The 18,363-nt window shown below is 45.6% G+C and overlaps 1 protein-coding gene across 1 annotated transcript in view; it reads left to right on the top strand.

The window, feature by feature from the left end:
* Tmem132b (transmembrane protein 132B) overlaps positions 1-18,363 on the top strand; it is a 276,790-nt gene that overhangs the window by 224,637 nt on the left and 33,790 nt on the right. The window contains exon 5 of the mRNA XM_050146649.1: positions 9,633-9,776. Coding sequence (XP_050002606.1) covers positions 9,633-9,776 — 144 coding nt within the window. The remainder of the gene's footprint in view (positions 1-9,632; positions 9,777-18,363) is intronic.

Raw genomic sequence — 18,363 nt, 5'->3', positions numbered from 1 at the left:
CCTAACCTATTTAGGGATCTTCAAGTCTGTGAAGGATTCTGTCTCAACAAACAAGGTGGAATAATGCATAATGTTTGCTCCCTGGCTTCCACATTCATGTGCACACATGTGCATGCGAGCACACACACAAAAGAAAAGCGAAGACCTTTTGCTCTGGCGGCTCATCTGCCTTCCCTGTAGAACCCAAGAACCAAAGGACACCGACGCCTTTGGCTACAACTCCCATAGCAGTGTCCTGGTTAGCTTGTCTGTTGCTGCGGTAAAATTCCAGGGAGGAAAGGGTTTATTTGCTTTACAGCATCCAGTCCAGGAAAGTCAGGGGAGGAGCTTAAGGCAGGAAGCTGGAGGTAAGAACTGAAGTACAGGCCAGGGAGAAACACTGCTTTCTGGCTTGCCTCTAGTCTCCTGTTTAGCTACCTTTCTTATACAGCCCAGGCCCATCTGCTTAGGGACGGTACCACGGTACCACCCACAGTGGTCTGACTGTCCTGTATCAATTAGCAGTAGTAGCCCCACAGACATTCATTCATTCCATTCAGATAGAAGACATTTCTTGGTCGAGGTTCCCTCTTTCCAGATGACTCAAGGTTTATGGCTAGTTGGCAGCCAAATCTAAACTTGCAGCAAGGGACAGAAACCCACCAGCAACAGTCAGAGCCCAATGTAGGGATTCTTTGCAAGGGCATGGTGTATCCTGGCATATGAGGAGGAGGGAGGCGTGGCATGCAAGTAAGGACTCAGAAGCCCCCACCTCTCATCTCTGCCCCTTCCTTTTTTACTGCCACTCTGCTGGCATAAATGCTCCATCACTGCCTCTCAGTTCTGATTTTCCTTTCTGGAAACAAGCTGTGCAGAGGTCGGAGTCTCTTAGCCCTGGTTCTAAATTGATTTTCAGGAGACAGCTTGTTGGCTCAGCATGGACCATTGCTCACATCTAGACCAGTCAACAGTGACTATAAAATGCTGACTTGGTGCCTGGTCACTGTTGCCATGGTGACAGGGAGCAGAGGAGGAAGGTTTCCACAAATGGCCCTTACATCATACTGGATGGCTTTACCATCATTCCGCAGTCTTTGAGATCTTAATATACTCCAGGCAGCATGGGAAGCCATAGCAAAGATGGGACCATGGATCCTGCTCCTGTGGCTTTACATAGTTCAGCTCCTACTTCTCGTGGAATGCCTGCATGTGTAGGGGGCTGGCTGCACCCCCTTTGGATCTTGCTGTGGTACACCTCCAGCTTCCCTATGGTAACCTTTAATTTTATCTATCAGTTAATGTCACACTACTGCTCTCAGGGGCTGCTACTCTAAACAGCCTTCCCCACTCTCCGGGGAATATACCCTGGAGATTGCAGTCCAGCCCTTTGCTGGAGGCCACCTTGACTCTCTGGGGCTTGTCCTGTTTGAGACAATCCTGTTTGTGCTGCTCAAGAATTCACAGAGAGCTGACTTCTGACCTCTCTCATTGCCTTGTGGATAATAAATTGCTACACTCTAAAAATAGCCACCGGGAGTGAGGGAGCTGAGCTGATTTCTGAGTTATATGATACACAACACCGGGTTAATTGTTGTTAACTAAATTGGAGCCTGTGTCCTTGCTGGTTTCTGAGTGAGGTTTACAACTGCCCTGTGGTTTTAAAAATGAGAAATCATGGCGTCTGGAAATTAGATTCCTACTTAGAATCCAGGGACCAGAATCCAGAGGAGGCCAGGCCTCAGAAACGGTGATCCAGAGCCTCATGGGCTGGGGTAGAAGTTAGAATAGAGCATTCCAGAAGCTACGCATGGTCATTATCTGCACCCGAAACTACTCGATTGTTTTTATAAAAATCAAATGGATTATTTATATAACATTTAATTTTTTCCATTTGTCACGTAGAGGTGGTATAGGCATATGTGTGTATGCATGTCTTTGTATGTATGAGGGCATGAATGCATGCAAGGACATGCATGTGGAGGCTTGAGGGTGATGTTAGGAGTCCTCCTCCATTGCTTTCCCACCTTACTCATTAAGGCAGAGGTCTGTCAATCACATAAGAGCTCACTAGTACGACTAGTTTGACTAACCAGCTTCTTCTGGAGACCCCTGTTTCTGCCTTTGGGGGCTAGAATTACTGGCTGTCCTCCATTCCTCCCTAACATTTGTGTGGATTTCTGAGGATCTGCACTCCAGTCCTTATGCTTGTGTGCCCATCAAGTTTGAACACTGAACCGTCTCCCTCGCCTATATATAACTTATTTGTGAGGGGTTTTGAAATCAATGTCTCTACAAATCTGTCTTTTATCCTTAAAGCTTCGTTTTGAGTTAGGAGATGGAATGGGACCGAGGGTCCATTGTGCATGTGAGCTGAGAAGGCTCCCAGGATGGAAGCTGTGGCATCCAAGAGCTTCTGTCCCCATCCTAGCCCTGTTGCTTAGCAACATCACAATTCTGGCCAAATCACTGAACTCTTCTGAGCTTCCATTCCATCCTTTATGCAATGGGGACACAGAGAGTAACTCCAGTGGGGCTATCCGAGGATTAAACAACATATCAATAAAATCAATGTGTATTATCAATAGAAAATGATTTCTATAAATGACTTGTCACAGTGCCTGGTTCTTATCTAATATTTAAGAAAAGCATTAACTGTGTTTAGTTATATTCATAAGGCACTTGAATCCTCAATCTGTGCATTTATTCCTTTATTTCTCCTTGCTGTGCTCTATTGGTCTTTTGATTGGATTCATGATTCTAAAGAAATTCCTTTCTCAAATTCCTCCTCTAGAGTTCCTGCAAGGGTTAGTGTTCTCTCTCAACACAAACACATGATATTATTATTATTATTATTATTGTTGTTGTTGTTGTTGTTGTTGTTATTATTGACAGGGCCCCACTTTGTGGCAATTGCTTGTCTGGAGCATATTATATAGACCAGGCTGGTCTTGAACAAACAGAGACATGCCTGCCTTTGCTTCCTGGGTGCTGGGATTAAAGGCCTGCACGATCCCACCCAACTGAACACTTTATTTTGAGCTGCTTGAGAGTGAGTTACATACACAATGGCCCTTTAAAGAGGTTGTGGTGGTTTGAATGAGAATTATCCCCCACAGGCTTTTATGTTTGAACCATGGTCCCCAGTAGATGGCGCTGTTTGGCGAGGTTATGGAACCTTTGGGAGGTGAAGCCTTGCTGGAGGAAGTACATCACTAGGGTGCACATTAAGGGTTTTCATACTGGTCCCACTTCCTTCTTTCCCTCTGCTTTCTGACTGCCAGGCCTGCCTAACTTGCCCAGCACCATGCTTTCCCTTCTAGTACTGTGAGCCAAAGCAAACCCCTTTCCCCCAGCTCGCTTTCTGCCAGGTATTTTATCCTAACAACTCATCCACAGGGTTTCCCTGGAGTTCTTGAGTGCACAGAAACATTTCTATGCACATTTATCTCATCCCCAAGCTTTCCCCACATTTTACCATTTGTCCGCTTGTGTCCATTGCAGCCAAATTATTTTTTTTCCAGTCTGAGGTCCTAGTCCAGGACGCTGCATGTGTCCTGTCCTTAATCCATAACACTTTCCCATCCTTTATGGTTCAGACTGTGACACACTTATACAGTCCACTCTCTCTGTTGAACACCTCCTGGCTGGGTTTATTTCACGTCCTTGTTCCGAGTTCAGTCTCTACTTCCAAAGTGTCGCTGTGTCCTTTTCAAGATCCAGGCTATTCCTTCACAAGTGACGGCATCTTTGATCATTAGGATGAGCCGCAGTTGCTTCATTTGGAAATTGTTACTTCTCCTGCACCAAGACACTGACACTGCAAATAGCCAGTTTCTTAGACTTCCAGTCAGCCGTGGAATGCATTAATGATTCTTACCCGAGACAATTAAGGCATAAATGGCGGCTGCCAGGTGGCGGGGTTCTAATTTCATGATTCCTTTGCATTTTTGAGTCGGAATGCCACCCCAAGGACCCAGTTTCCTTCTCCGCTGTTTGTTTAATCCTAGCGGTGTGGATTCAGAAACTCATTTTCTTCCATAGATTATAATTGGCTGCTATGATTGTTTACTGGGATGTTAAATTGTCCCTGGTCGGCAACGGACAACCCTTCATGCCGTCTCCTGTGTCCCTTTTGACATTTCTGTTGTTTGAGAACTTAGTTACCTCCTGGCTGCATGAGGTATTTTAGGCTTCTGCTCTTTGCTTCCCTCTGCCTATCAATACACCATTTCTCCACGGAGCCCTGTTATCTTCTTATTCAGGGAATGGTATGTAGAACTTAAACCTCAGCACTTGGCGTGATAAATACTGAATGAGTCTGATGTTTGCATCCACGGCCTCTCAGAGAACTGAAGTGAGGAAAAGCCTTATGTATACACACATATACACTCCCAACTGTATACACATAAACACATACAGCTCTGCACATGAGTTCTCTCACTCGTTCTCCCCGATCTACTTTGTGCTCAGAGTTCTCGCTGCATCTCTTTTCCATTTTAAGATTCACTTTTCTAGTGGTAAGAGCTGTGGCTCTCATTCCCCAGTACCCTGATGTAGTTTTGGTGGCTAAATCACCTGCTAGGCTGTGGAAGACAAAAATCTAACCAGGGCTCAGTGCGCGTGTGTGTGTTTGCAGTGAGTTTGAATCTTTACTCTGAGAGGTTATAGTCAGTACGTCAGGAAGTTACTTGCAGCTACTGTTAGTAGCATTGTGCATTGGAGGTGCATTGCTCATGCTGCATGTCAAGTGCAGGGCAGCTGTGGGACTCTTCCTGAGGCCTGGAAGCCAGGAGACCTTCAATCATTATTAATTATCTTTCTATTTATCTATTGATGTCATCTCTCTCTTTCACTCTCTCTCTTTATCCATCCATCCATCCATCCATCCATCCATCCATCCATCCATCCATCCACCATCTGTTTACCTATTATCTACTACTTGTCTATCTGTCCCTATCTATCTATCTATCTATCTATCTATCTATCTATCTATCTATCTATCTATCTATCTATCTATCTATCTTGTCTTAGTTAGGGTTTCTATTGCTGTAAAGAGACATCATGACCATGACCACTGTAACTCTTGTAAAGGAAAGCATTTAGTTGGGAGCTGTCTTACAGTCCAGAGGTTTAGTCCATTATCATGGCAGAATTATGCCAGAGTACAGGCAGACATGGTGCTGGAGAAGGGCGAGAGTTCTCCATCCAGATCCTCAGGCAACAGGAAGGAAGAATGAGCCACTGGGCCTAGGCTGAGCTTCTGAAACCTCAAAGGCTATCTCTGGTGACACACTTTCTCCAACAAGGACCCACCTCCCAATAATGTCACTTCCCATGAGCTGATAGAGGGCCATTTTCATTCAAACCACCACATATCTATTAATCATCTATATATGGACCATCAAGCATTTATTTATCATATCTCTATCATTTATCTGTCATTTATGTATTCATTTGTTGCTCTGTTATCTATCTATCTATCTATCTATCTATCTATCTATCTATCTATCTATCTATCTATCTAAACTTCTATGTATCTCTCTGTCAACCTATTATGTTTATTTATGTATCTATTGGTCTGTCTATGTATTTATCTCTGTATCTGTGATCTATCTATAGTTCTACTACTGTATATGTTTCATCTACTTATGTTTCTATTATTCTATTGATGTATCAATCTGTGTATCTGTCTGTGTATCTGTCTATATATCTATCATTCTATTAACTGTTGTTTCTTTCTATAATTCTATCTATCTATCTATCTATCTATCTATCTATCTATCTATCTATCTATCGTATCTACAATCTCCCTATGTGCCTGTCACTTTTCCTATCTGTCATTTCCCAGGATTCAGTCATAGCCCTTTAAAGCTCCCACCATTCTCTCACTCCCTGTGTTTTCCCCATAAGATTTTTGATCAAGTGTTGTCTGTTGTCCCTGGCCTCCAACAGCTCTGGGAATAAACAATTACCCATAATTCTGCTTGACAAACATCTCTGAGTAGAAGGCTTTGCCACTGGGTGAGCCCGGACTCAGGTCACACATAGCTCGGCAGGCAGAACCCCCAGTGACTTGAGGTTTCAGAAGGTTTCCAGCTGCACCCTCAAGCATTGTCTACACTGCAGGCTTTTATGTGAAGGTGAGATGTAGTGATAGGAGCGGCGGGGCTGTGTCCCCAGCACCCCAGCTGCCTGCTAGCTTATGCCCCGAAATAACAACACACAAACTGTATTCATTTAAACACTGCTTGGCCCATTAGCTTTAGCCCTTAATGGCTAATTCTGATATCCTGATCAACCCATCTCTAATAAACTGTGTAGCACCGGTCTTACTGGGAAAGATTCAGCATGTCTGACCTGGCAGCTTGCTTCATCGAGCGTCTGCCTCAGAGAGCAGAGCTATCGAGTCTGAGCTCACTTCCTTTTCCTCCCAGCATTCTGTTCTGTTTACTCCACCTACCTAATTTTCTACCTATCAGGGCCAAGCAGTTTTCTTTAATTGACCAATGAAAGCAACAGATAGAAATATGACCTTCCCACATCAGTGAGATGCCAGTGTTCAAGACCATTGCAGCCCTGTAGAGGAGGAGAGAAGCTTGGGGCAAAATGCCACTGAGTTCTCTGGTTTCCTTTTGCTTAAAAAGCCAAGATTCTGCGTTTCTTGAGTAAACGGTGTCCCCGCCCCATATGCATTTGGAATAGTTGTTTTCAATGGTATTTGTCAGCTCTTTTGTTGCTTTCACAGGGCAGGGAATCTTCTACACATCTTCCTCTGCCGTCTTCTGTGATGCCGTTCAGTTGAACGTTGATGGAAATGCACTTCTGAAAGGCTGTCTGCACACTTTCGTGTGGAGTCTGGCCCTTCCGAGATCAGGAGCCGAGGCGTCATGTCTCTCAACAGATGCTTGCCTTGTATCTTTGGCAGTGGATGACGTTGCTGTGATGTTGGACGTGGCAATTTCTTTTTCAGTATGCTGAGGGATGGGAGCGATAGCCATCCGAAGTATTGAGAGGCTGTCCACGGATGATGCGGGAGGAAGGTGCAAAAATCTAAGCCTCTCATGGAAGAGTCGAAACGTGGAAACACAGGCACTGAGCTGCACACGCCAGGGTTGGAAGTCAGGGTCAGCCTTGATTTGCTCTAGGAAGTCTGTGCCTGCACACTTGAAACTCAGTCTGGGAGATGCATCCGTGTCTCCTCCGAGGGCTTCCCCAGGGCACAGACTGATGCATGAGCTGGCTTCTTTCTCTAGAGCCCACCCTCTTGCCTAGTCTCACACAAGACTTTTTGGTTGCAAGTGATAAAACCCAGTTCAAACTGGCTTTAGGGAAAGCTGAACTTTAGTTAAAGCAGAAATTTATCTAAGCATCAAAAGACAGCGAGTGACCTTCCGATGGGGCTGGATTGAGGAATCAAGAAAACTTGACCAGGACCTGGTCTTGTTTGCGATTTTTCTACTGGCTTCACTGTGGACACAATGTTAGGATATTTTCTTTGGCTGTTTTAGGGCCATGTGTCTTTTCATGAAGCCTAGTAGGGTCAGGTGGGATCAACTCTAACAGAACCAGTACATCATGTGATGGACTGATCTAGCTAAGTGAGGAAGATAGAACCCACAGTGTCCCAACAGTTTGCCAGAGCAAGAGAGGAAAAGCCACACACGTCTGGATTTGGAGGACAGTCTCAGGGAGAACTGGAAGGTGAGGGACAGGAAGGTTCTGGTGGCAGCTGGGGTAGGCAGGTGCTTACTTGTAGCCAGTTTTCTCTGGTCCTTTGTGCCACTGTTTTCTTAATTTGAACCCCCTAGGAAGTCTGTGATCACTGTGCTGTGAAGTCCCCCAAAATGAGCAATCACTTTCCGAGTGAATCTCAAGCGGAGACTAAGATGCTGAAGAGAGAGGTTTGCTCAGTGATAATGTACCTCAAGGTGTGCGGTCCTGAGTTCAGTCTCCAGAGAGCCTATTAAAAGCTCGCCAAGGTGGTGGTGTGTGCTGGGGAGGCAGAGACAGGGGGGCTCTGGGATTGACTGGTCAGACAGCCTCATCTATTCAGAGAGTCCTGGGTCCCAGTGAATGATGCTATTTAATAAGCATGGCAAGTGGTTTCTGAGGAATGATCCCTGGAGTTGTCCTCTGGTCTACACACACACACACACACACACCCTCCAAACGCCTCCAAAAAAATCCTCCCAATCCACATAACTGCAGATGTACAGTGCTAATTAATTAATATTGAAGATAATTCTTGTGCCAAGTGGCAGTCATGTCTGCAAGATGAGAAGGGAGGACAGTGCCCCTGCCACTGGGGACTAAGGAGAGTTTAGCTGTTGGGCGGCTTAATTATCTTCAGTGTGAGGCAGAACCCCACCCAACTTTCTGGAATCTTCCATCCTCCAGGGACCCATCTTCTTTTAGTAACTCTACCTACTAACGGCTCCATAATGTCTCAAACAGTGCCCACTGCTGCTGGCTGTTAGATATGATGGGGCAGCTATGGAAGATACGGGAAAGGAAGCCTGTTCATCAGGAGTGTGGTGCATTAGGTGAAAGGGGCCTCAGGACCACAATCAGCCCTGGGGGTGGGAAGGAGAGCAGAACGAACTATATGGTATACGTGGCATATGAGCATGACAAGAGCCATAAAGGGAAGGGGATGCTTCCTTTAAAACCTGGAGAGGGCCTTGTGAGAGACAAACAGACACAGAGAAAGAGAGAGAGACAGAGAGATAAACACAGAGAGACAGAGGCAGCTTCTTAACTCTGTCTCAGAGAAGAGCTGTAAGCAGGGGTGTGGCTTGATCTTCACTATAGGATTTGGCCTCTTAAGAGTGACTGAGTGCTCAGGTGGTGCCGTCGCCGCGCGTCTTTAATCCCAGCACTCTATGAGTTCAAGGCCAGCCTGATCTACTGAGTAAGTGAGTTCCAGGACAGGCTCCAAAGCTAAACAGAATCCCTGACTCAAAAAACAAACAAACAAAAAACAGAAGAAAACAAAAACAAAAAAAGAGAACTAATAATTTGAAATAGAGAGCCACTCAAACTATACCTTCTATTAACTAAATTCCTTCTCTCTTTGCATCCCATAAAAGGAAATCTAAGACAATAATTTGGGCACTCAAGTGCATGTTGATTCTTATGGTCCACTATGGCTCTTGACAATGTATTTCTTTTGGTTCTGTAAGAGCGTTTTGCTTTTGAATAAAGTTCCCTGCTAGTTTGTTAAAAAAAAAAAAAGAGTGACTACTATTTTTAATATAAATTAAAATTTCTTTCTATGTGTATGAGTGTCTTATCTGCATGTTTGTATGTACACCATGTGCATGCAGTGCTTGTGGAGGCCAGCATGTGGGATCTTCTAGAACTGGAGTTACAGATGGTTGTATGGGTGCTAGAATTGAAGCCCAGTCCCCTGGAAGACCAGGCAGTGACCTCAACTACTGAGACATCTCTCCAGTCCAAGAATGACCGCTGCCTTTCAGGGGCAGGCCCATATTCTAACAGGGCCTAACCAAATGTTCAAGCATTTGAGCCTGCTGGGGATTTCGTAGTCCTAACAGGAGTCCAGGTGGTGGGCGGCTTGCTCGGTCGCCCTCCCTCCCCTCCTCACTCTTGTCACCTGTTTGCTCACCTGTACCCTTTGCTCTCTCGCTCAGGACACAGAAGTTTTGAACACCGCCATCCTCACTGGAAAGCCTGTCTCAGTTCCCGTCAAGGTCGTGGGGGTTCAAGAAGATGGATCTGTGGTGGATGTGTTGGAGTCTGTGGAATGCAGGTCGGCCGATGAAGATGTCGTGAAGGTACCAGAGGAACGCACATGCTGACGTGTTTCATTTGCTCTCTCTTCACCTCCAGAATGTTTTCACCTCCAGCATGTTCTCTCTCTCTCTCTCTCTGTCTCTCTCTCTCTCTCTCTCTCTCTGTCTCTCTCTGTCTCTCTGTCTCTCTCTCTCTCTCTCTCTCTCTCTCTCTCTCTCTCTCTCTCTCTCTCTCTCTCTCATCTCCTGCATGTTCTGTCTGAATGTCCTTCATTTGAAGGGAGGGAGATGACCTCACAGAGGAGGAGAAGGAAGCTGCTGTTTCCTTCTCTCGTTCTTGGTCTCAAGTGATGATCCCTTGTCCCCCTCTCCCTCTTCTTTCTCCTCTCCGTCTTTCTCATAAGCAGGCTGCTTTCTTTACTCTGGCAATCCATACATCGTTGCTGTTTTTACCAACTGGCTATGCCCGGTTGGGTTATTTACCGAGTATATTTTCTTCACGTGCCCTGCTTTCCTGCAGCAGCTGTCTGCCTCAGCTGGCTGAAGTCTGGTGCCCATAAAAGCCTCCTTTTCTCAGGCTTAAAAACTAATTTAGGGTCATTATAAGATAATAAAACCCACGCGCTTGATGTGTTAAAATTTTGTTAATATACATTAAAGTAAATGACTATTAAAATAATAATAAAAAAACCTCATCATGCACCTCCTGGCTTAATTTGAATACTACCAAAGGGACACACAGCTTGCAGTTGAGAAATCTGGACATGCCTGATTCTCTTCATTACTGATCAGTGAATATTTTGGCTCCAAATTCTTTCAGAATCTGCTGGGAGTTTCATTGTCCTTGCTGTCTGTGAGGAAGCTTTAAGATTGGTATTTCTGTTGTCCCCCCCCCACCTTTTTAGCACAGTGGTTGCTCATTGCTCTTGGCAGCAGAGATCATAGAATCTCCCAGAGAGCTCCCAGTTCCAGTCTGCTCAGATAGTGTAGGAAACTCGAATGCATCCAAAGAGTCTGCCCTTTACATCATGTCTGCTTCTGTTCAGAGGTGAAAGAAGACCTGGCCTTTGGTTTTTCCAACTTACATTGATTAATTTAATTTTTTAACGTGTGCACGTACAAGCAGATGCACACATGCGTGTGGAGGTCAGAGGACAACTTTCTGGACTCATTCCCCTCCTTCCACTCTGTGGGTCCCTGGCTTGAACTCGGGTCGTGAAGCTTAGAGGCAGGTGTCTTGATCTGCCGAGCCACTTTGCCAGCCCTTGGTGTCAGTCTTAGCCCCTTCCTGGTGGCTAGCAAGGGAATGCCTAGAAAAGGTTGGTGCTTTCTCTGTGTGGCCTGCAGAGGCCGGGGTTTGGTTTAGAGTATGTCTGATAAAGGAGGGTGTTGGATCCATAAAGTCTCATTGATCAGGAATCTGCAGGAGCCTCCAGTGTGACATAGTTCGTTTCCTGGCCATGGGCCATGAATTGTTCCCAAAGACAAAAGCAGGCTGGTTTAAAACCTACAATATGGCCTTGCCTTAGGACTCCTGGCAATCTTTGTGTTCTGTGGGCAAGCCAGATTAAACTAATCAAGGCCTTCCATATTACATTCCAGGAGGTAGGTACGTATGAGACAGACTGACAATGCAAATGTACATACACAGACACACACACACACAGACACACACACACACACACACTCCACCTTATTTTTGAGACAGGTTCTCTCATTGAACCAGATGCTTACTGATTTTGCTAGACCAGCTGGCCAGCGAGCCCTAGGGAACCCTCCTGTCTCTAATTCCTCGAATCACAAGCACACACCTAATCATTCATGTTGGTGTTGGGGATCTGAACTCAGGTCCTCATACCTGTTAAGTACTTTACCAACTTAGCCTGTTCCCAGCCCAGTACATTTATTTCTCTGTCTCCACATCATTCAAGAAAAAGGAGACATTGACGGTGGCTTAGGGAGGTGGTGTCTGAATGTTTATACTGACATGGACTCAAACAAATGACTTGCTCTGTTTCTCCTGAGACTGGGTCTCTCCCTGGAGCCTTGTGGAGCCCTGCAGGATGGAGTCCTTATTCTCTTGCTCTAGAGAATTCCGCCTCGGAGAAGGGAGTCCAAAATTGTGAATCCCATTGCTGTCATGTGCATCCCTGTTCCCATGCTCAAAAAATGAGCTAAAAGCTCTCTCTGTCCTTCCTGAAGGATATGATATTTTGGAAGATGAATTTGTTTTTTTATCTTGGCTGTCTTGTGCGAGCCTCATGAAGAAGGTCCACTCTTTAGAGGAGCCAAATAGAGTGAGTTGTCAGATCACGAAGCCCGGGGCTGTGTCCAGACAGGCTTTGCTGGCGACCCTGGGATTTAATGAAGTGGCTCGGATGCATCTGCTATGCTTTCTCTGTCTGTATTTGTAATACATTTGCTGCGACTGGAGGATGGGGGAATTTCCCACAGGGCCGTGCATCGGCGCCAGTGTCACCCCAGGGGTTGCCTCAACACCGACATAGTCATGAGCACCACCGTGGATCCGTTGTTGCCCGGCCATTTCTACACGTCGGGCCTGGGACTTAGAGGAGCGAATCAAGTGTTGATTTAGGCGAAATGAGCATTACGGAGACAAACAGGCTCACTTCTGTGACCTGGGGATCTTGTGACTTTTGGAGAACAGGTGCGAACAGCTGGAAAAGGGGCCAGATGCTCTCTGAATCTGGTGAGAGTGGAGGAACGAACACATAGTAAAGAAAACAGGAGACAAGCCTTAGAGTTGTGACTGTGTGTGTTTTATGTGTCTCTGTGTATCTATATGTGTTTGTGTGACTGTGTGTCTGTCTGTATGTGTCTGTCTACCTGTGTGTTTGTCCTTCTGTGTCTGTCTACATGTGTCTCTGTGTGTATCGGTATGTCTGTATGTGTCTCTGTCTGTCTGTAGGAAGCCCTGACCTTTATTATTAGTGGCTAGATCCAAAAAGTCTGCTAGCTGCCAGGGTTGATGTCTACAGGTGGTCTAACCAGTGTATAAGAATGGATCTGTAGTTGACTACAGAGCAAAGAGAGGCAGCCATAGGGCCAGGCTTGGCCCAGAGGGGTATAGAGATGTGGGGTGTGTGTGTGTGTGTGTGTGTACTCATACACATGGAAGTTGTTTCTTTCCTTTGTGTGTGTGAGTGCAGATGGGCATGTACCACAGTAGGCGTGTGGACATATGGAGATCAGAGGACAATCCTGGATGTCAGTTCTTGCCTTCTAGTTTGTTTGAGACAGGGTCTCTGCTGTTTTTGTTGCTTATTCAAGGCTAGTTGGCTAGCTAGCTTCCAAGGAGTCTCCTGTCTCCTCCCCCCTCCTCCTGTCAAGAGCACAGGGGTTGCAGATACTTGTACCCATCCTGCTTTTAAGTAGATTTCTGAGAATTCAGTCGCAGCTCCTTACACTTTAATGGCAAGTGTTTTTGCCCACTGAGCCATCTCCCTGGCCCATGTGTTACTTATTATTATTTAATATAGTACAATTTCTATTCTTCAGGGTTCTCTAGAGTAACGGAACTTATAGAATGACTCTCTCTATATAGAAAGGGGATTTAACAAAATGGCTTATAGGTTGTGGCCTAGCTAATCCCACAATGAATGGGAAGTCCAAGAATCCAGTAGGTGTTCAGTCCCGAAGTCTGGGTGTCTCAGCTAGTCTTCAGTGCACACCAGAATCCCAAAGAGGTATGCTAATGCCAGTGAGGGAATGGACTTGCTGGTAAGAGCAAACAGGCAGAGAAAGCGATTCCTTCTTCCATTTCCTTTATATAGGCTGCCAGCAGAAGGTGCGGTCCAGATGAAAGGTGCCTCTTCCCACCTCAAAAGAGTCCTATCTCAGAGATTCAGGTTAGGAGTGTTTCTTACCACTTCAAAATTTTAATTAAGAAAGATCCCCTCACAGGTATGCCCAGTCATTAAGGTTTTAGTTAATGCTAGATGTAGTCAGTTTGACAACTAAGAATAGCCATCACACCATTATGAAAAACTTGGCAAATTCATGTAGAAATCTGTATTTCTAGCCCTTGAAAACCCCAAGGCGGAATGGCCACAGGTCTACATCGCTTCCTGTGAGTCTTTTCTGAAGTCGAGCAGAGACTGTCCTTTCTGTGGAAGGTCAATCCTGCTCACTGCAATCTACACCACCCCATTTCAACTCCTTGTGGGGGCTGCGGGGATGTCACACTTACGTGCTGATTTTCTGGTTTAGATGTTGGAGGAAAGTAGAGAGTTTTTTTATTCGGGCCCCCTCTTTTATAAAACAATGCAACACACACTACAGTTCATGCCATCACTCTGGCGGCAAAGTCTGTCTTTGGAAAATCTGAAAGGGGCAGTGGGAAAAGTGTGATTGAGGAAGGATGCGAGGGGATGGAGGATTCTGGAAATCAAATCACAGGAGAAAAGACTGGAGGAGGTGGGAGGCCAGCTGGGCCGTGAGGTGCAGAGGAGGAAGGTGCCATTGCACCAGTGGAGAGGGGGCCATCATAACGCTCTTCACATCTGTCAAGAGCCAATGTGGGGGAGATGCAGTGTGCGCTTGCCTTTCAGGTCCTCAGAGTGACAGTTACAGGAGCCATTATCAGTAGAGAGCAAAGGATGGTAGTGCGGTGAGTTCCTTGGCTAAGATTTTAGACATTGGTTATGCGTTCAGATCCTGGTTCCATCCTTCCTTGCTGTTTGACCTTGGTTAGACTGTGTAACTACTCTGAGCCTAGCTTCCTTATCTCTTATGAAGAGAGGGGGAGGACACAGGAGGCCAAATGAGATAGTGGACAGGGTTCTTACAGAGAAATCTCTTCTAATGTTATTGTGTGAGGCATGCCAAAGAGTAGTCAAAATAAAGCTCAAAGCTCCTCCAGAGAAATGTGCACATTTAGAAGTTCAGAAGACAGCTGTTTTTTTTTTTTTTTTTTAAAAAAAGTGAGTGTTACTGTGTGTGCACATATGTATGCATGCATGCAGAGGCCAGAGCTAACACTGGATGTCTTCCTCAGTTACTCTCTGTCATGTTTAAGACACACCATCTCTTTGAACCTGGAGCTGGCCAATTCAGCTTGACTGACCAGTGGATCCCAGAGATCCAGGTGCCGCTGTCTCCTCAGCACTGAGTGACAATGGGTGCATGCCTGTAATGCCCAGGTTTTTACACAGGTTCTAAGGGATCAAATTCATGTTCCCATACTTGTGTGGAACGTACTTTACTGACTGAGCCATGTCTGAAGAACAAGACAATTGATTAAAAAATATTGGGCTATGAGCAAATTTTCTGGAGCAGGAAAGGGCATGGTATAACTTTAAAGAGAGTATTGGAGAGATCTGGATGAGTGACATTCAAAGGTGAATAATGCCTTTGCTTCCTCTCTTCATGTCTCCTGGTGGATGTCTCCAGAGGGCTACTGAAGTATCCCAGGAATGGGCCCCCCACTGTGAAATCTGTTTGTGCTTAGGTCTCACTATCGAATTTGGGGGTGATTACATAAAAGTGTACATCCAAAGGAAACATGCAATGCTTGGTCTATCCCAGTAGTATGTTGCTTTTAAAGCCAGAGGCTCATTGCTATAGATGCTCAATGTAGAGATGCATGGCTGAAGATGCTCAAGGCAGAGATGCAAGTGTAGATGCTCAAGGCAGTGATCCATTGTGGTAGATGCTCAAAGCAGAAGGCTCATTGTTGTAGATGCTCAAGGCAGAGATTCATTACTTGGGGTTTGGAATGGAATTCCAGCTCCTGAGCTCTGACTGTCAGGATCTGTGGCTCATTAACCTTTGGAAATGCTCTCAGTCTCCTCTTGGGATTGGGACTTGGGGTTCTTCGTGGCTCAGTGACCACCTTTGTCTCCTCACAGCCTCTTATTTTGCATAGGCTCAGCTTCTCTACTTTCTGATTATGAAAGCCATCTTTTGCAGTCTTAGCTTCTTTGAGACTCTATCTTAATTTGCTCTCTGGAACTCTGCCACTCCTCCTGGTGTTACACCCCTTAGCTTTGGTATTGGGTCTTCAGCTTCCAGGGATGCTCAGAGTTCTTCGTCTGCTTCCTTGTTGTTGCCATTGTAGTTGTGGCCATGTCTGGTAGCCCTCAAGCTGGATGCTCTAGGTATTTGTCTGTTCTTCCTGCAAGTGCTTCATCCCACTGTACCAGAGACAGAGACCACTCTGGGGCAGAAGACCAGCAGAGAGGAGCCTTTGAGGCCCTGGTATTGCAACCCCAGGTGAGATGCTTCCCAAACCAATTGGCATCCTGCTCATATCATCAGAAGAGAGGCAGATATGCCTGTGTAGATTGGCATCACAGCCTGGCAGATGCATTAGCTCCCAACTCTGTTAGTTATAAGGCTTCCCCAAGGGCCATTCATAAGCCTTATGTTACATCAGCGAGCCTTGTTGCTGAGACTCTAGGGAGACATGCCTCCTCCTGTCCAGGGTGAGGATAACTCCAGGTAACCAGGTCATCTGTGGCACACTGTGGCTTGGCTCTCTCAGAGGAGAAGCTCCCAAAGCTTGTACTAGCTGCTTGGAGATTTTGTGGCCGAGACGGGAGCAGTGATTCTGGCAACAGCACTGGCTGGACTGATCTCTGCAGCCAGAGCACAGGTTCCTTAGTGACTATGGAGTGTTGGGAAAAGGGGCAGCTTGGCTGACAGACTGCTCCTGCTCCAGGCACAAGGGGAAGGTCTATCAGTGCTCTTCAAGGGGCACAAGTGGGTTGCTTATAGTTAAGGGTACCGAGCCCTGAAGAGTGCTAATAGGGAATTAACGTTCTCAGCAGTTTAGCCACACTAAACCCATAGCCACACCTGAAGGGGTGTTAGGGTTATAACATCATATCCATTTCTATGGTAACTGTAACAGTGGCTTAAAATATAAATTTGTTGTCTTATTCTATAGGCAGGAATCTAAAGGATATTGGCAGGGCTGTGTTCCTTCTGGAAGATGTTGGTAGAATCCATCCCTAGTTCTTTTAGACCTAAAAGTCACCCACCTTCTTAGCTCAGGTCCCCTCCTCCATTTTGAAAGCCTACAGGGTAGTGCCCTCCTACTCCCTCTCCCTCTCCTTTTCCTCTCCTGTCTGAGTCCATAATTGCACCTTCTCTGAATTGCTTCTCTGACTCTGACCCTTCCACCTCCCCTTATAAAGGTCTTTAATGCCAACATGGAGTGTTGGTTGGTAGGCTCTATCCTGCAGGGAAACTCCTTAAGATAGCAAGTAAACAACTCAAAGTAGCTATAGGAAGTCTCTGGACCTGACCAGATTCACTAGGCCCCTCCCTCCCAACAGTATATTGGCAGTAAATACAACTGAGAGATCATCACAGACCAATAGAGATGCTTAGAAGAGGCTCAGATCAACTGAACCACCAGGAAAAAACACTCTTCGTTTCACTGAGCTGCCTGCAGGCTGCACAGTGAGTTCCAGATTCTCAACTTTACTGAGCTGTTACCCATGCTGGAGTGGGCTTTGGTGATCCAACTGTCTTTGAGTCATTTTTGCTCCTGTAAGTGCTCTCTCACCCATATTCCTGTAAGTAACCCCAATAAAATTTATTGGTTCACCTAGTTGGACTTCGGTCTATTTTTAGTTCCATATCTGAGATGAGTAGACATTTGTTCTCACAATATGGGGGTCACCCAGACAAGCCATCTCAGGATTGTCAATGAATCTTCAATACCCTTTGTTGGCAGAGGCCACTTGTTAGTTAGTTTCCCAACAGCCCTGACTTGAAATGATCACATGGAAACTATATTATTTGAGCCGGGCGATGGTGGCGCACGCCTTTAATCCCAGCACTCGGGAGGCAGAGGTAGGCGGATCTCTGTGAGTTCGAGACCAGCCTGGTCTACAGAGCTAGTGCCAGGACAGGCTCCAAAGCCACAGAGAAACCCTGTCTCGAAAAAAACCAAAAAAAAAAAAAAAAAGGAAACTATATTATTTGCAATACTGTTAGGCCAATAACTTAAGCATATTACTAGCTTGCTCTTATATCGTAAACTAACCTATTTCCATTAATCTGTGCATCACCATGAGGTTGTGACCTACTGGCAAAGTTTCAGTGGGCTCCAGCAGAGGTGTCTTTCCCTGGTGGTGGCTACATGGCTTCTCATTGACTCCACCTTCTTTCTCCCAGCATTCGGTTTAGTTTTCCCACCTAGCTCTATTCTGCTAAGCCACTGACTGAAACAGCTTTATTCATTAACCAATAAAAGCAAAACATAGACAGAAGGACTTCTCACACCAACACTTTGTCCAGTGCATTAATTCCAAGAGCTGCTATAAAAAGTTATTATTAAACCAGGTACTTGAAAGATGTTGGTGTTTATTCTGAGTTATTGAGAACAGGATCTGGAATAAATGTGTTGGTGGGGACCCTGCTTCCTCTAGAAGTCCTAGGAAAGGTGGCTCTTGACATTCCTTGGCTTGTATAGCTTCTCTTACTGTCTTCATTGTTGTATGAGCTCACCACTGTTTTTCTGTGTGACTTTTCTTATACAAGGGTTTGTCATTTGAATTTTAGGGCCATCCTAACTTGAGATGACCCTTTATTGAGATTTTTAAGCCTCTATCTGCAAAAAAAACAAAAAACAAAAACAAAAACAAAAACAAAAAAA

This window comes from Alexandromys fortis, unplaced genomic scaffold (genome assembly GCF_014885135.2).
Source record: "Alexandromys fortis isolate MF-2015 unplaced genomic scaffold, M_Fortis_MF-2015_v1.1 scaffold_56, whole genome shotgun sequence".
Lineage (NCBI taxonomy): Eukaryota > Metazoa > Chordata > Mammalia > Rodentia > Cricetidae > Alexandromys > Alexandromys fortis.
The sequence above is the reverse complement of the archived record's forward strand: the minus strand, read 5'-3'. Positions and strand labels throughout refer to the sequence as shown.